We start from the raw sequence: 18,068 nt of genomic DNA on the forward strand, positions 1-18,068 counted from the left end.
ATTATTATTATTATTATTATTAATATTACAGTTTCAGAGCCATCATAAACTGAGCTGGGAAACAGTGAGGAGGTTTCAGTGGAGGGGATTTCAGAAAAATGCTTAATAATGACTTAATACCTTTCATAGTAATGTGGTTCAAGGTTTGTGGTGTTATTAGCTAGCATATTTTTTTACAGCAAGGTCATTATAATAATTGTTTACTTTTAAGTGTCCACAACACTTTACTTAGAAGTGTACTGGAAACAGAACCGGTTCCTTGAGGAATCCAACCGGTCCTCATATTTGTGTATGCAAACAATACCTTCCCCCTGTTGCATCATTTCTTGCCCCAAAAAAGTCCCAAATTCCTTAATTTGAATCACAACACTAGGCCAGCTGTAAAAATCAAAGTACCTTTAAAGCAATTATACTTGACTGAATCGTTTTGACTGTGGGATTTACTTATTTCGACAGGAGGATACACACAATTCTGCTAATGGCCTCCCAAAAACATAACATAGCACCAATACATCTTTTTCTTCCAAGCACATACCGGATAGACAGAACTGAAGGGGGGGGGGGCAGAATTCTGCCCATGAACAAAGGTGTCTTGCAGATTTACAGCTAAACCGTTCACCAGGCTGAATGTTAACTGCTTTCTCTTTAACTCAACACGTTGGCAGAGGAAAATGTCCTCTGCTGGTGTGATTTTCTTGAGGCATGGGGTATGATTTAAATACCCTAGTATCTGAGATTGTCCAAACTTCCATACCTTACGGGAGTCTCTTCAAACTTTTGTACATATGACTGTAATCTCTGCCGTGTTTGCTGTCTGTTCTGGTGTGCTGGAATCCCTCTTTGCTCCGCAGTGAAAACCCATGAAGACTGGACAAATTGGCACATATTTTAACCACTGGATCCTTCTAACCACACCCATTCCAAATGGAAAATCGTAACTCTTCAGTTTTGCAGACGTGCCGCTGTTTGCATGTGCCCCAGCCTTCCATTGTACTAAACCACGTTCCTCTAGAGTCCCTGGGAAGGAGTATAGATTGGGGGGGGTGTTCAAAACAAAGAGGAGAACCATATAATCTCTTAACAAAATAAAGCAAGTTTACAACCGCAGATGAAACAGAGATTTCTCAACTTAAAAACTATTTTTCCTCAATGGCAGCTGCAGCAGTCTTGGCCAAACGGCGACAGACAGTAGTTAAAAGAAACTGCAGCCTCTGGCCAGTCCCTTATAATGGTTCAATCGCTAGACTCCCCATTTTGCAAATGGTTAATTCAAACTTGGTAGAAAGCACACAATTCTTACCATCTGCAATATGGATCGTTCATACAAACAACCCTCCAGCAAATGCGTAACACTCCAAATTCAGAAAATGGTCAGTGTGTGTGATCAGGATTCTACTAAAGAAATTCTTGCTGCGTTTAAGTGTAGACACATATGTGTGTGCCCGACCACTCCACAATCACCACATATGCAAGTGCGCACTCTCAAGCCCACAGCAGTCGATGAGTCAATGTCAACGTTTCCACACTCCACCACTGTTAGTGGGGTAAAGGGTAAAGGGACCCCTGACCATTAGGTCCAGTCGTGGCCGACTCTGAGGTTGCGGCGCTCATCTCGCTTTATTGGCCAAGGGAGCCGGTGTACAGCTTCCGGGTCATGTGGCCAGCATGACTAAGTCGCTTCTGGTGAACCAGAGCAGCGCACGGAAACGCCGTTTACCTTCCTGCTGGAGCGCTACCTATTTATCTACTTGCACTTCGACGTGCTTTCGAACTGCTAGGTTGGCAGGAGCAAGGACCGAGCAACGGGAGCTCACCCCGTTGCGGGGATTTGAACTGCCAACCTTCTGATCGGCAAGTCCTAGGCTCTGTGGTTTAACCCACAGCGCCACCTGCGTCCCGTTAGTGGGGTAGGAGAGCTAAAAAAATTGTGACCTCTGACAAGCAATGCTCGCCTTGGGTTTTGGACAGAGTTTGGATTTGATATTCTGCTTTATCACTACCCACAGGAGTCTCAAAGCAGCTAACATTCTCCTTTCCCTTCCTCCCCCACAACAAACACTCTGAAAATACTGCAAGGAAATGAAACTGCTGTACCTGGGATGGTATTGTCCAGTATGAATGCAATGCCACCTCCAACAAACATTTCTGTGGTTAAGAGCACTGTTAATATTTGGTCCACTTCAGCAATACCTAGAAATAAGATCGACAACATGCCTATCGTATCACAAATTCAAAACTGCTTTTGGAGCTTGAACTGAAAACTGCAGATGGATTGAGCATGAAAATGTTAAATTTAGTTAATTAAAAACAATCCGTTTACAGTTGAAACGGTGGTATATATGCTTTTGTATGTCATTTTCTCCTTCCCCAATTCAGCCTTTCCATGGAGTTCAGAACCCTGTTTTCTTATACTAACTCATTTTCCTACAAACGAAGGTGGCACATCAATCAAACCAGTTGAAGGAAGAGGCCTTTTCTACCATCCTTTGCCCTCACCATCAACACATACCCAGACCCCAAGTTCTTTGCCCTCATTAGCCAAAGATAAAAGTCCCAGAAAGCACATGTTTTTGGTTTGGTAGGTTTAGGCAATCTAAAGAAATGGAGTCTTTCTGCCTCTCTTTCCCACCCAATCCACCCATCGCTCCATTCACACATGCAGTGTACTGCACACCGTAGTTTTCGTTCTATAAGACGCACCAGACCACAAGACACACCTAGTTTTTGGAGGAGGAAAACAAGAAAAAAAATATTCTGAATCTCAGAAGCCAGAACAGCAAGAGGGATTGCTGCGCAGTGAAAACAGCAATCCCTCTTGCTGTTCTGGCTTCTGGGATAGCTGCGCAGCCTGCATTCGCTCCGTAAGACGCACACACATCTCCCCTTACTTTCTAGGAGGGAAAAAGTGAGTCTTATGGAGCAAAAAATACGGTAGTTATCTCGTTACTCAGTTTCCTTTCCTTTCTCTCTGACCTGCCCTTTGCCCACAAACATCCTTGATGACTGAGAAATCATTGCCTGGTGACTAGCTTTTGACACCTCATTCGTTTCTTTTTAGCCATCAGGCTAGGACAGAAAAAGTAAAGCTGGTTCCATCAGTACATAATACGTCGCCACTCCATTCTTCTAGGTCCGGCTTCCTCAAACTCGGCCCTCCAGATGTTTTTGGCCTACAACTCCCATGATCCCTAGCTAGCAGGACCAGCGGCCAGGGATGATGGGAACTGTAGTCTCGAAACATCTGGAGGGCCAAGGTTGAGGAAGCCTGTTCTAGGTCATCAGCGCAGAATTCAGTTTCAAAAGCCATTCCTATTTCAAAAAATCATGCCCATCGAATTAAGAACATGTGTCAGAAGCAGCCTGATGTGGAGCCAGACCATTGGTGTATCGAGCTCAGCATTGTCCACCCTGATTAGCAGCTGCTCTCCCAAGGTTTTGGAAATGAAGCATTTCCCAGCCTACTTGGGCATGCTGAGAATTGAAGCTGGGACCTTCTGAGCTTGATGGAACTGTGGTCCTTTCCCCTGACTAGCAGACACTGTGTGTGTGTGGCTGTCATCAGGACAAAGGCTGAACGACCTGGGTGAGAACGATATGGGATTGGGGGGGCAACTCCCATCTCTTGCGGGAGTGCAATTAGTGCCAGCACCGCACCGTCCGTTAAGAGTTTGGGTGTAATCTTCGACACCTCCCTTTCCATGGAGGTGCAGATTGCAGCTATAACAAAGGCGCCTTTTTTTCATCTCCGCCAAGCTAAGCAGTTGGCTCCTTACCTCTCTCGCCCTAACCTAGTCACTATGATCCAGGCGACGGTCACCTCCAGACTGGATTATTGTAACTCGCTCTACGTGGGGCTGCCCTTGAGACTGACCCAGAAACTCCAGCGGGTGCAGAATGCCGCAGTGAGACTCCTTACGGGGTCCTCGCTGCGCGATCACATTCACCCAGTGCTATACCAGCTGCACTGGCTCCCAGTGGAGTACAGGTGCTGGTTTTAACTTTTGAAGCCCTATACGGCCTAGGACCCTCATACCTACAGGACCGCCTCTCCTGGCATGTCCCACAGAGGACCTTACGGTCTTCAAACAAAAACATCTTGGAAGTCCTGGGCCACAGGGAGGTTAGGCTGGCCTCGACCAGAGCCAGGGCTTTTTCGGCTGTGGCTCTGATCTGGTGGAGCGCTCTGTCACAAGAGACTAGGGCCCTGCGGAACTTGACATCTTTCTGCAGGGCCTGCAAGACAGAACTGTTCCACCAGACCTTTGGCCAAGGCACAGCCTGACCCCCTCCTTTGGCAATCCTCACAGAACTCTAGCCCAATGGTTGCCATTAATTTGATTTGAACTGATTTTATAATGAATTGATTTTAGACTGCTATATTACTTTACTGTTGTTAGCCACTCTGAGCCCGGCTTCGGCTGGGGTGGGCGGGATATAAATAAAATATGATGATGATGATGTACCATGCACATCACAGAATCCTAGAACTGCCACAAACAATTGTAATCACAATGCAGAGCCACAAGATGCCTGAAAGATCTATGTGTGTCTTTCGTTAGAAGCCAGGCTGGCACATACAGAAGCTGACCAGACTAGCAGGAGACACAAGACTGACAACTAAGCTTCGATGCTGTTCCTGCTCCAGCTCAGGAGGAGGGAACAAAGGGGTGGGAACAGAGGAAGGGCTTCTGCTGGCTCTCTCGCTCTCTCCCTTAATTGTAGGACCAGCCCAGTCCTGAGGTTCTGTATGCCTCTGATTAGGCAAAGACTTTCCAGCGACTTTTCAATACAGTGGTACTTTGGATGCAAATGCAACCTGCATCCATGCATCAGCGCATGCGGCGTTTTTTCGCTTCCGCGCATGCATGTGACGTTATTTTGAGCGCATGCGCATGCACGGGCAGCGAAACCCAGAAGTAACGCGCTCCATTTTCGGAGTGCAACCCGAAAATGCTTTACCTGAAGCTACTTCAACCCGAGGTCTGACTGTACCTGTGTTGATAGCATTTGGGCGCGAATCCAAGTAGTTTGGGACGGTGAGCCCAAAAAACATTGCAAAGCCCAGGATGAAAAGGTTGCGGGAGGAGTTCATGTTGACAAACTGCAGGTTGGAGAGCCCCACTGCTGTGATCATGCCTGCAAATGGGAAAGAGGAAAAACTTTATTATACTTGTGCTGTGGACTTCTTAAAGATAAGGTTGCAGAAATGCCAGTGCAAGGGACCGACTTCCCCAGTCAGTGCTGCTTCAGAACAATCCTTGTCTGTAAACTGTTTTTCTGGGATCGCACACATTGTAGCAGCCGCAAGTGAATCTTCTAACTCTAAAGGGTAAGGTAAAGGTAAAGGGACCCCTGACCATTAGGTCCAGTCGTGGATGACTCTGGGGTTGCGGCGCTCATCTCGCTTTATTGGCCGAGGGAGCCGGCGTACAGCTTCCAGGTCATGTGGCCAGCATGACTAAGCCGCTTCTGGCGAACCAGAGCAGCACACGGAAACGCCGTTTACCTTCCCGCCGGAGCAGTACCTATTTATCTACTTGCACTTTGACGTGCTTTCGAACTGCTAGGTTGGCAGGAGCAGGGACAGAGCAATGGGAGCTCACCCTGTCGCAGGGATTCGAACTGCCGACCTTCTGATCAGCAAGTCCTAGGCTCTGTGGTTTAATCCACAGCTCCACCCGCGCCCCACTCTAAAGGGTAGAGAAACTGTATTTTGACAGGCGGTGGGTGCCATCTATAGTGTCTGGTATGGGTGCAGTCAGGGGGGTAAATTAAGCAATCAATCCTTAACTAAAAGTAGAAATTGTAGAAAGATTTTGACAGATTTTTCTGAGCACTTTGGGTCAAAAGAAAGTAATTTAAAGCAACTGTTGCTGAGGCATTTTTCTTACAAAAACCCCAAACACCCCTGCAAAAATCTGGACGTTTGGCAGCCCTAATGGCAGGTGGGTGTCCAGTCCCCCAAAACCAAAATCTTGGCTCTGCCCATGGTATCCAGTGTTTTGGATCGCTACTGGAAACAAATAACCCTGTTGCCCCAAGCACAACGTCACTAGTTCGGGATGGGGGGGGGGGCAAAGACCATGATACGTGGGTTTACACAATGAAATTTCAATCAATACAAGATTCTTTATATTTTCAGTGCTCAAGCGAGTCTTTAGTGCCCTTCCCCCTGGCTAAATTACACAAACTAAGGCTGCATACACATTATACCAGCAACCTTTTTCAGCCGTGGGCTGGTCCACCGTCCCTCAGACCATGTGGGGGGCCGGACTATATTTTTTTTGGGGGGGAATGTATGAATTCCTATGCCCCACAAATAGCCCAGAGATGCATTTTAAATAAAAGGACACATTCTACTCATGTAAAAGCACGCTGGTTCCCGGACCATCTGCGGGCCAGATTCAGAAGGCGATTGGGCCGCATCCAGCCCCCGGGCCTTAGGTTGCCTAAAAGGTAAAGGGACCCCTGACCATTAGGTCCAGTCGTGGCCAACTCTGGGGTTGCGGCGCTCATCTCGCTTTACTGGCCGAGGGAGCCTGCGTACAGCTTCCGGGTCATGTGGCCAGCATGACTAAGCCACTTCTGGCCAACCAGAGCAGCGCATGGAAACGACGTTTACCTTCCCGCCGGAGCGGTACCTATTTATCTACTTGCACTTTGACGTGCTTTTGAACTGCTAGGTTGGCAGGAGCAGGGACCGAGCAACGGGAGCTCACCCCATCGTGGGGATTCAAACCGCCAACCTTCTGATCAGCAAGTCCTAGGCTCTGTGGTTTAACCCACAGCGCCACCCCCATTGCCTACCCCTGCACTATACTTTTAAAGTACAGCCCCCTCCCCACCCACCCCAAACGATTCTGGGCACTGTAGTTTGTTAAAGGTTGCTGAGAATTGTCACTTACAAACTACAGCACTCAGAATTCTTTGAGGGGAGGAATGTGTTTTGTGCTTTTAACAGTTTAGTGTGTGTGTGTGTAGCTTTAACTGTGTGTTCAGATTTCCTTAGTTCTCACACTTGATGCAGGTCACCCTAAAATTCAGCCTTTCAACTTTGGATATTTTTATGTATCACAGAACATTCGTATCACTTCTTTGAGTCCTTTCTAAGGGTGCTTCCAAAGTCTGTTGCTAGTTCTGAGCTGGATTCAATCACATACTAGTAAATCAAATGTACACATTTATATTTGATTGGGGAGGGGCGAGTCTTGCACAACAAACCCATTTTTTTGCTGTAAGGGAAGTGACAGGAAAGTACACTGGAAAATGTAGCGAAACACTGTTTTGATGCAACAGTCACCTAACCTCCCTGCGACATATCAAGATGAACGTTCATTAAATAGCCAGTGTTGCCTAATCCATCTGCAAGCATATCAGGTTGAATGCTCAATAAACAGGTTGTCTGGAAACACCCTAAGATATATTAAAGCCCCTTTTAATCCTAGAAGCATCAGCAAATCATGCAGAGTTAACTGAGAAATTCCCGCAATATGGACACTTTAAGGGGATAAGGTGTGCCTAGCATTTTGCAGAAAATAAACACACCGGGAAAGAGTAATGTGAGAATGAGATTGCCCCAAATAAGTGTTTTATGGTCATCCTTAAATTTTTAGTACTGCTTTACTTAAACGGACCAGACAGTTTTGCTTTTCTTAAGGAGACTATTGCTCTGCCTCCGGGTAGCTGGCAAAATAAAATACAGCTATGTCAGATTTGGAAACATTTGTGTGTGTGTCTGTTCTGAGAGAGAATATTAAAGTGGGAGAAATAATATTGACAAACCTCCTTTAATATATAGATGCTTTCCTGATACTTTTGCTTTTGTGTTTTTAACTTGGGAAGTCTCTGAGTTGTTTTTAAACTGCTACAGCTTTGCTCTTTGTCAAAACTTTGCAAAACACACTTCACTCTTCACTTTAATTTAATAGTCCTCATGTGGCCACCTCTAAAACTTTCATTCAGATAAATGTGTATTCTGGAAAAAGAGGAGGAAAAATAGGGCAACCTCAGACCTAATATCTGAAAGGCTGGTAGGGAATCAAACCGTTGCAAGCTTTTACTTTGTTCAGGTTCAGCTGTGGTTTAAATTGTGCTTTTGGCTCTGCTTCAGTGAAACAACTGCCTTGGCATAGATGAACTAAGTTTGTTATTGACAACTGAGCTGCCAGACATTCCTCCCCTTATTTCAGGGGCTTGAACTAGATGACACTCAGGACCCCTTCCATCTCTACAATTAATGATTCTATGATAAGGGCTGGAGGGAGTTGTAGCTGAAAACATCTGGACAGGACCAGGTTGGGAAAGGCTACAGTATCTTAAAAAGCAGAGACATCACCTTGCCGACAAAGGTCCGTAAAGTTAAAGCTATGGTTTTCCCAGTAGGGATGTATGGAAGTGAGAGCTGCACCATAAAGAAGGCTGATCGCCGAAGAATTGATGCTTTTTAATTATGGTGCTGGAGGAGACTCTTGAGAGTCCCGTGGACTGCAAGAAGATCAAACCTATCCATTCTGAAGGAAATCAGCCCTAAGTGCTCACTGGAAGGACAGATCCTGAAGCTGAGGCTCCAGTACTTTGGCCACCTCATGAGAAGAGAAGACTCCCTGGAAAAACCCTGATGTTGGGAAAGATGGAGGGCACAAGGAGAAGGGGACGACAGAGGACGAGATGGTTGAACAGTGTTCTCCTAACTACCAGCATGAGTTTGACCAAACTGCGGGAGGCAGTGGAAGACAGGAGTGCCTGGCGTGCTCTGGTCCATGGGGTCACAAAGAGTCAGACATGACTAAACGACTAAACAACAAACAACAACTGTCATTAAGGTCCTGGTCATGACTAAAAACACATAGCTATTTCCACATGACGACTTCTTCTACTTCTTCTTCTTCTTCTTCCTCAACAATCACTTGTAGCTGAGTGAGATTGTCTTCCATGAATATGGCCTTAACAGTGAGTTCATAAGTGATTGTGGAGGCCAATTCTGGATCCACAAGTCCTTCCACAGTGGGGACACAGGTTTCCAGGCGGGAGTTGATCACAGTGAGGGTTTGCCACGTGTGCCTTCTTCTTAGCATGTTTTGTCCTGAGTTTGAGCATCTTCAAAGTCCACAACATCTTTGGTAATGGCTGTTCTCCAACTGGAGCACTCACAGGCCAGTGTTTCCCAGTTATGCTTATACAGTGGTACCTCAGGTTAAGAACTTAATTCGTTCTGGAGGTCCATTCTTAACCTGAAACTGATCTTAACCTGAAGCACCACTTTAGCTAATGAGGCCTCCCGCTGCCGTCACCGCGTGATTTCTGTTCTCATCCTGAAGCAAAGTTCTTAACCTGAGGTACTGTTTCTGGGTTAGCGGAGTCTGTAACCTGAAGCGTCTGTAACCTGAAGCGTCTGTAACCCGAGGTACCACTGTACTAATTTTTTTTTTTAAAAAAGATTTGCCTTGAGAGTGTCTTTAAACCTCTTTTGTTGTCCACTGGTATTTCGCTTTCCATTCTTAAATTAGGAATAAAGTAGTTGCTTTGGAAGATGATAATCAGGCATGATAAACAATATGACCAGTCCAACGAAGTTGAAGTTGAAGAATCACTACCACACTACTACAAGTAAGTGACTATATTCTACAGGTTTTCTTGCACATTGCTATATTTATAAGAAATAATAATATCCTGCTTAATGTATTTTGCACAGCAGAATAAAGGAAACTTACCAAACAACGTGCAGAACATCCCTCCAAGGATGGGGTCAGGGAGGGAGGCAAACAAAGCTGTAAATTTGCCAATGGTTCCCAAAATGAGCATGATTCCAGCACCGTACTGTACCACTCTCCTGCTGCCTACCTGTATAGGAAGAGCAAAAACACGAGTAACATCATATGTTCGTCCTTCACAATACTGTTATCCATCTCCATGTCTGCTTCCCATATTGCTGCAGGGAGAAGGGGGTTCTGTTGCATCTATTTATTGGTGGTGTACTGTTAGCTAGACTATTAACATCTCCAAGATGGGAGAATTTGCATTTCTTTTTATAGTACCTGACAACTATAGGCTTTGCCCTTTCAGTCGGGTTTCTAACTGTCATAAGAGATCATTGGTCCCATGTTTTCATGAGCAAAGTGAGATTTTAAGCTACAATCCTGTGCACACTTATCTGGAAGTCAAGGTAAAGGTAAAGGGACCCCTGACCATTAAGTCCAGTCGTGGACGACTCTGGGGTTGCGGTGCTCATCTTGCTATACTGGCCGAGGGAGCCTGCGTACAGCTTCCGGGTCATGTGGCCAGCATGACTAAGCCGCTTCTGGCGAACCAGAGCAGCGCATGGAAACGCCGTTTACCTTCCCGCTAGAGTGGTACCTATTTATCTACTTGCACTTTGATGTGCTTTTGAACTGCTAGGTTGGCAGGAGCAGGGACTGAGCAACAGCAGCTCACCCCGTCATGGGGATCCGAACCGCCGACCTTCTGATCAGCAAGCCCTAGGCTCTGTGGTTTAACCCACAGCGCCACCCACGTTCCTTACTTCCTTACCTGGAAGTAACTCCTCTTGAATTCAGCCATCTAAGCTATGTGCCTTTAAATTCTGCATGTGAAGCTGACTTATAACAGGTTATACGGAGCATACTTGACATGGTGCCCTCCAGATATTGCTGGACTTCAGCTCCCATCATCCCTGAAAATCGACCATGTTGGCTGCCGATGATGGCAGCTGGAACCCAACAGCATCTAGAGGCTACCTCTCAGCCAGGCCTCTAACCTAGCACTCTCTGCTCCAGCAAACAGCAGCACTCCCAGGTCTCAGAAAGAAAATGGGAGTCTTGCCTCTCCTTTCATCTCCTGCAACTGACTCTGGAGACGCCAGGGATTGTACAGGTGGGGCATTCTGCATGACAAGCAATACAGATGGGCGAATCTTTCTGTTATGTACTGAGTTGAATAGGATTCCGAATGCAACAGTCTGATTGGTCCTAGAACAATAGGATTCAGAATGCAGCAGTCTGATTGGTCCACAGGAGCCACCCAATCCAGCTCCAGGTGGAAGTGAATCCGCAACCTGATTGGCCTACAGGAGAATCCCGGAATTAGCCAATCACGCGGGGCCCATTGTGTAAATAATGTATATAAGGCAGACATTCTGGTGGAACTTCTATTCCTCCTCACCACTAAGAGCTGAATAAAGAGCATGAAATCCACTCTCGACTCTGAGTATATTTCACTTTCAATGGACAATCTTGGCACCAGAGCCACACCTGTAGAACCACTGGTGCAAAAAACAGTCTCTGTAGGAGAGCCCATTCATTCACATATAAAAGTTCTGATGCATGCTTCCTGATGTTCTGTCCTTACCACAGGGGTAATTTGGCCAGAGATGGAGCTATAGTTCAGTGGCCTCTGAAAAGCCACAGCTTCTCTGCCCCCTGACTTAGTTTATACAGTTTATAAAGATGTTAAGGACCTCTGCCAACCTTAGATGGACCAACAGTCTGACTTAGTCAATGGGAGCTTCCTCGTCTTCCTAGCTCTGCATCCACTGGAATAATCCCAGGATGGCTGTCAAGTACATGAAATCAAAGTAACCAGAAGCCCAAACTAGGATGGGACTGGAAGATCAAAACCTGCTGCTGATCTTGCCCAGGTTCCAGAAACCGGGAGCTGCGTTCTGCTTCTGGAGCGGAGGAGAGAAGCAAGCAGCTGCTGCGTTCAGCTCCGGCAGATGTTCCCGACTCTCCTCCCAGCATAGCCCCAGGAACCGTGACTGGCAGAAATCCAGCAAGAAACAGAAGGCGCCATCAAACATTGCAGGGTGGTACCTTGGTGATGCCCAAGACGCCAATGTTGGGGCTCGAGGAAGTAGAACCATTGCCAGTGCCCAGCAAACCAGCAATGATACAAGAGATTCCCTCTGTAAAAATGCCCCTGAGAGAGAAAAGAGAGAAAGAGAAAAGAACTCCAGTTGTTGCATTAGGTTTTCCACATGCCTATCTCCAACAGTTTTTTTTTATTATTATTATTTTAGTTTTTTGCAGGAGGGAGCTGCAAAAAATAAATAAAAATCAAATGCAGTAATACTTTCCTTTTTTATAACTTATTTTCCTGCCTGCCACCCAACAAATGCCTAGCCTTCAAGAGCTTCCGTGGTGAATTACAGTATTAAACGATCACAAAGCCATCCAAAACTATGATGAAGAGCATCGCCATCGGCAACATAAAATTTAGACCATATATGATATCTTTATTGTCATTGTCCCATGCAGAACAATGAAACTGAAAAACTACATAAAACTCATAAAAACTACATAAAAATACATACAAACTACATAAAACATTCAAAACCCCCTAAAAACTCTGAAACCCCATTTTAAAATACACTATACTATAGAGACCCCTTATGCTGCGTTTAGAACCAGAATTGCATTTGCGTAGAAACTGCTTCTCAGGCGGCTAGTCCTGGCCTTTATAACCTTATACCTTCTTCCAGAAGGCAGAAGCTGAAAGAGATCATTTCCGGGGTGCGTACTATCCTGCGCTATCTCTGCAGCTTTCTTAAGGCACCTGGAAGCGTAGATTTGATCTAAGGTGGGAAGAGTGCACCCAATTATTCTCTCTGCAGTCTTTACAACCCTGGATAGCATTGTTTTTTCCCTGGCCGTGCAGCTCCCAAACCACACGCACAGACCATAAGTTAATACACTCTCAACAGTACAATAGTAAAATGCCATCAACAGGTCCTCTGAGAGATTGTTTTTCTGGAGGATTCTCAGAAAATATAACCTCTGCTGTGCTCTCTTCATCAGGTCTTTGCTGTTTTCTCCCCGGGTTAGGTTGTCTCTCAACTCCATTTCCAGAAATCGAAACACTGAGACCTGTTCCACGCACTTCCCCTCAATAATAAGTGGCTGAATATTCAGTTTACATTTCCTAAAGTCCACAATGATCTCACAATGATGCAGTGGCATTGCAAGATTATGTGATGGATTATATCCTGAACCACTTGCCCTGCTCTGCTGCATCCCATTTTCCAGATACTCTGAAGGAGGTACCCCACAAAAAGCAATCTCACCAGCAAACACCCTCCTTTCCCCACCAAACTCCCAAGTCTATGACCATTCCTCATGCTTGGAGACAGGATCGCAGCACAGTGGGCTAGCGTTTCCAGGAAGAATCCAGAAGGGCTCTTGTTTGAATTCTGTACAGATGTTGTTCGAGCAGACAATCCTGAGTTGATTGAACCAATGGTCTCACTTGCACACCCTCCAACATCCTGGGGACGCGAATCAGGACGCGCCATATTTGGTCCAGAGCTCTCGCACATGCGCAGTAGCACAAGACCACAAAGCAAGCGACTTTTGTTCCGGCACTCTGTCAGTTCACTCGTGCCAGAACGCCAGACCAAAAAAATGGGACATTTTGGGATCTGGAATTGGCTTCTGTAATTCCAGGATGTCCCCGGTGTGACGTTAACATAAGAGAGAGCTGGAGGTGAAATAGCTAAACAGGTTACCCAATCAGGACCCAGGGGGTGGAGTCAGAGAGACTATAAAACCAGCTCTGGGAGGAGTTTGGGAGGAGTTTGTTGGGAGTTGGGGAGTTGGTTGGAGTGGGAGTGAATTGGGATAGAGTGGGAGTGAATTGGGATAGAGTGAATTGGGGGTAGGTTGAGTTAGTGTAGCGAAATAAGCTGAGTCAGAAACAGTTAGGAACTAGGAAGACAAGTAAATATCTGAGAGGTGGTTTAGTGAATGATAGCAGATAGCGGAAGTTATAGGTCTGGATAGGCAACCCATGGGAAGCGGATGGCACTGTGGGTTAAACCACAGAACCTAGCACTTGCAGATGAGAAGGTCGGTGGTTCGAATCCCTGCCACGGGGTGAGCTCCCGTTGCTCGGTCCCAGCTCCTGCCAACCTAGCAGTTCAAAAGCATGTCAAAGTGCAAGTAGAAAAATAGGTACCACTCCGGTGGGAAGGTAAACGGCGTTTCTGTGCACTGCTGTGGTTCGCCAGAAGCGGCTTAGTCATGCTGGCCACATGACCCGGAAGCTGTATGCCGGCTCCCTCGGCCAATAAAGCAAGATGAGCGCCACAACCCCAGAGTCGGTCATGACTGGACCTAATGGTCAGGGGTCCCTTTACCTTTAGGCACCCCATGAATGTAATTGACTGATACTGTTTATGAAACCACACGCTTGTTAAATAAACAGAAGTTTATGTTCCAATTTAACCCTGGCTGGACTCAGTATTTTATCAGGCAGGGCCTGGGTGGTGGCAGCGAGAAATAAAGTGGTGGCACAGGGATCAATAGATGGTGAAACGTCCAGGGACCCTGTGTGATCGCCACACCCGCTTAAATTAGAACTGTTGAGTGGCAGGCAACTTGTGCAAGACAGGTTCCTAATCCCCTCCAATTTGTTTCAACAGTTCCATCATTTGATGTGGGAACAACTTCTGGAAATTTCAATGGAATCAAGTGCCGTATTTTTCGCTCTATAAGACACACCAGACCACAAGACTTTTTGGAGGAGGAAAACAAGAAAAAAATATATTCTGAATCTCAGAAGCCAGAACAGCAAGAGGGATCGCTGCGCAGTGAAAGCAGCAATCACTCTTGCTGTTCTGGCTTTTGCTCCATAAGACACACACACATTTCCCCTTACTTTTTAGGAGGGGGAAAGTGAGTCTTATAGAGCAAAAATACGGTATATTTAGTAGGATAGGCCAGCTTCCCACACAGAGACAATGCAGGAAGGACCCCTGCAGTTTAGATTATTTTAATCCATGAAAGGTGGGTGTCCAAGAAGACCACAGGCTCCCCATCTCTGACCTAGTGCCCCGGCTACTGAACTACCATTCCCTGAGGCAATGCATCTCTCCTACCTGTTAATGGCATGCACAGGTGGAGGTGGAGCACCTGCAAGCCTAGCACAAGCATAATAATCGCCAATAGACTCAACGATCCCACACAAGGTAGCGCTGAACATGCCCAGCACGGCGGCGGCTGTCACTGTGGGGATGCCCCACTGGCCTAGAGCAAGCAAAGGGGAGCAGCTGTTAGCTGGAAAAGAACATTGCCTTCACTTTAAAACTGAATAATAACAACAGCAATAATCACAATAAATTTTATTATTTGCCCCAGCCACTCCGGGCGGCTTCCAACAAATATAAGAGCATAATAAAACACCAAATATTCAAAAGTTCCCCATACAGGGCTACCTTCAGGTGTCTTCTAAAAATTGCATAGTTCTTTATTTCCTTGACATCTGATGGGAGGGCATTCCACAGGGTAGGTGCCACTACCGAGAAGGCCCTTGGTATAACCTGAACACTTTATTCCTCATCCAAACCACATCAACTCTCTCACAGATTAACCCACACAATCCTTTATACCAGGCCAGTCCAACACGCGGCCTTTGAGGGCATTTTTGACGGCCTTCAACAACATTTGACTCACCCCACCCTTGCAACCTTCCCCCTGCTGTTTACCAAGCTTTGGGAAGGACGTGTGAGGGCTCTGACAGGGTCCTAGAATCCTCCTGCCTCATTCCCAAAACCTAGCTAGGGACATATCCTATACCCTTTTAAAATGTGGCTCTTTCCTGGGTGGGCTGATATTGGGTTATTGTTTTTATTCTGATTATGTATGTTGTGATCTTTTCTGTGGATCGCCCTGAGACCTCCAGGTATATGGTGGTATATAAACTCAATCAATTATTATTAATAAATAATAATAATAATAATAGCAACAACAATAATGGCTAGCACTTAGTGAGTATGTGTGAAGACAGAGATTCATGAAATTTTGGACTCTTCCCCCATAGAAGCAGCTATGGACTATCCTGAGGGCTGTGGCTATGGGGGGTGTTCTAACGAGGTCCTGCACATCATACATTTGGCATGCAGGTGGCGCTGTGGTCTAAACCACTGAGCCTCTTGGGTTTGCCAATCAGAAGGTTGGCAGTTCGAATCCCCGCAATGGAGTGAGCTCCCGTTGCTCGGTCCCAGCTCCTGCCAACCTAGCAGTTCGAAAGCATGTCAAAGTGCAAGTAGATAAATAGGTACCACTCTGGCAGGAAGGTAAATGGCGTTTCCGTGCGCTGCTCTGGTTCGCCAGAAGCGGCTTAGTCATGCTGGCCACATGACCCGGAAGCTGTCTGCGGACAAACGCCGGCTCCCTCGGCCTATAGAGCGAGATGAGTGCGCAACCCCAGAGTCATCTGTGACAGGACCTAACGGTCAGGGGTACCTTTACCTTTACCTTTACTTTTGCCAGTAAGTCCCTACTCAGCTCTGAAGCTTACTGGGTGATTTTGACCCCACAGATCTACCTCAGAGGGTTGTTGTGAAGATGGAAGCTGGGGAGATGGAGAAGCAAGAGTCGGAAGGGAATATCCATCATTACTTACAAGGGTAAGGGAGACGGAACCACGGTGCAATGGATATTATTTCTCCTCTAGCGTCTGTTCTGGCCTTGAATCCATAGGCATCTACATCACGAGGAAATACATCTGTCACTGTCAGAATGTAACACAGCAGCCAGACCACCAAGATGGCCAGAATGATCTGAAGAGGAAACAGATATGGCAATGGTACCCACTGCTTTCACTGCCCTAACTTGCCACACACAGCCTTAGAGCAAATCCTGTGAACATTTACTCAGACGTAAATCTTGCCAGGGACGCGGGTGGCGCTGTGGGTTAAACCACAGAGCCTAGGACTTGCCGATCAGAAGGTCGGTGGTTTGAATCTTCGCGACGGGGTGAGCTCCCGTTGCTCGGTCCCTGCTCCTGCCAACCTAGCAGTTCGAAAGCACATCAAAGTGCAAGTAGATAAATAGGTACCACTCCGGTGGGAAGGTAAACGGCGTTTCCGTGCACTGCTCTGGTTCGCCAGAAGCAGCCTAGTCATGCTGTACGCCGGCTCCCTCAGCCAGTAAAGCGAGATGAGCGCCGCAACCCCAGAGTCGGCCACGACTGGACCTAATGGTCAGGGGTCCCCTTTACCTTTACCTAAATCTTGCCAAGTTCAATGAGACTTACTTCTGGGAAACTGGACAGGATTGCAGCCTGACTAATTCAAAGAGGGGAAGGGAAACAGGAGCATAAGCTTTCCCAACTAGTAGCTGTACTGAATTTACATAATTTTATTTATGTGCGGTGAATGTTTTAAACTCTCTCTCTCTCATATGTGATTGTTTAAACCATAGGTAAGCAAACTAAGGCCCGGGGGCCAGATCCGACTCAATCGCCTTCTCAATCCAGCCCACGGACAGTCCGGCATTCAGCGTGTTTTTACATGAGTAGGATGTGTGCTTTTATTTAAAATGCATCTGTGGGTTATTTGTGGGGCATAGGAATTCATTCATTACTATTTTTCAAAATATAGTCTGCCCCCTCCCACAAGGTCTGAGGACCGGCCCCCTGCTAAAAAAGTTTGCTGACCCATGGTTTAAACTATTTTTATGCATGTAACTGTTGTAAATCACGCTGGGGTGCCTCAGGGGAGGCAATCCGTAAATTAAATAAAAGTCTTTGCTCGTTCCATTTTGAAATTATTTCTGGTACCCAAGATGACAAGGCTCCAGAGAGGCTGTTGCATTATACAACCCACAGGTTAGGGCCCTTTCAATATGATGTGCGTGCCTGCAATAAACGTGCTTCAATTTTTACCCTCATCCATAGCACGGAATCCAAACATTGCTTCTCTTGAAATTGCATTTTCCTAGCATCCATCCTGCTACATTTTGTCACTGGGAACATTAGATTCTTCCCTGAGACAGCTTTTTCAGCACCACTGCGATTGCTGTGAGGAACGGGGTTGTGCAAATTCAAAAGCCCCCTTTTCGTCATTCCGAGTGACACTTTTGTGACCATCAACATGATTAATTCCTCACTCACAGCATTCACCACATGTCAACCCTTTCATTTCTTTTTATTGCGTGAAAATGGAAACGCTGCCTTTTTCTTCGCCCTCGAGCCAAAGTGAGCTCTCAATAGAAACAGAGAGAGAAGTTCCCTTCCTAGTTTCACATCTGTGTCTTGCTAAGGGTTTAGCTACATGTTCTACGCATTTGCAAGTT

General features: G+C 46.3%; 1 protein-coding gene across 2 annotated transcripts in view; it reads right to left on the bottom strand.

Moving 5' to 3' along the window:
* Positions 1 to 379: 379 nt before the first annotated feature.
* Positions 380 to 18,068, bottom strand: part of SLC23A1 (solute carrier family 23 member 1) — a 67,157-nt gene continuing 49,468 nt past the window's right edge. For both annotated transcript variants that reach the window (XM_079969857.1, XM_079969858.1), the window contains exons 8-14: positions 16,396 to 16,552; positions 14,870 to 15,017; positions 11,808 to 11,913; positions 9,711 to 9,840; positions 4,993 to 5,136; positions 2,095 to 2,190; positions 380 to 1,017 (exon numbers count right to left, since the gene is read on the bottom strand). In XM_079969857.1, coding sequence (XP_079825983.1) covers positions 770 to 1,017; positions 2,095 to 2,190; positions 4,993 to 5,136; positions 9,711 to 9,840; positions 11,808 to 11,913; positions 14,870 to 15,017; positions 16,396 to 16,552 — 1,029 coding nt within the window. In that variant the 3' untranslated portion in view covers positions 380 to 769. The remainder of the gene's footprint in view (positions 1,018 to 2,094; positions 2,191 to 4,992; positions 5,137 to 9,710; positions 9,841 to 11,807; positions 11,914 to 14,869; positions 15,018 to 16,395; positions 16,553 to 18,068) is intronic.

The sequence above is a fragment of the Podarcis cretensis genome, assembly GCF_951804945.1.
Source record: "Podarcis cretensis genome assembly, chromosome: 3".
NCBI classification, from domain to species: domain Eukaryota; kingdom Metazoa; phylum Chordata; class Lepidosauria; order Squamata; family Lacertidae; genus Podarcis; species Podarcis cretensis.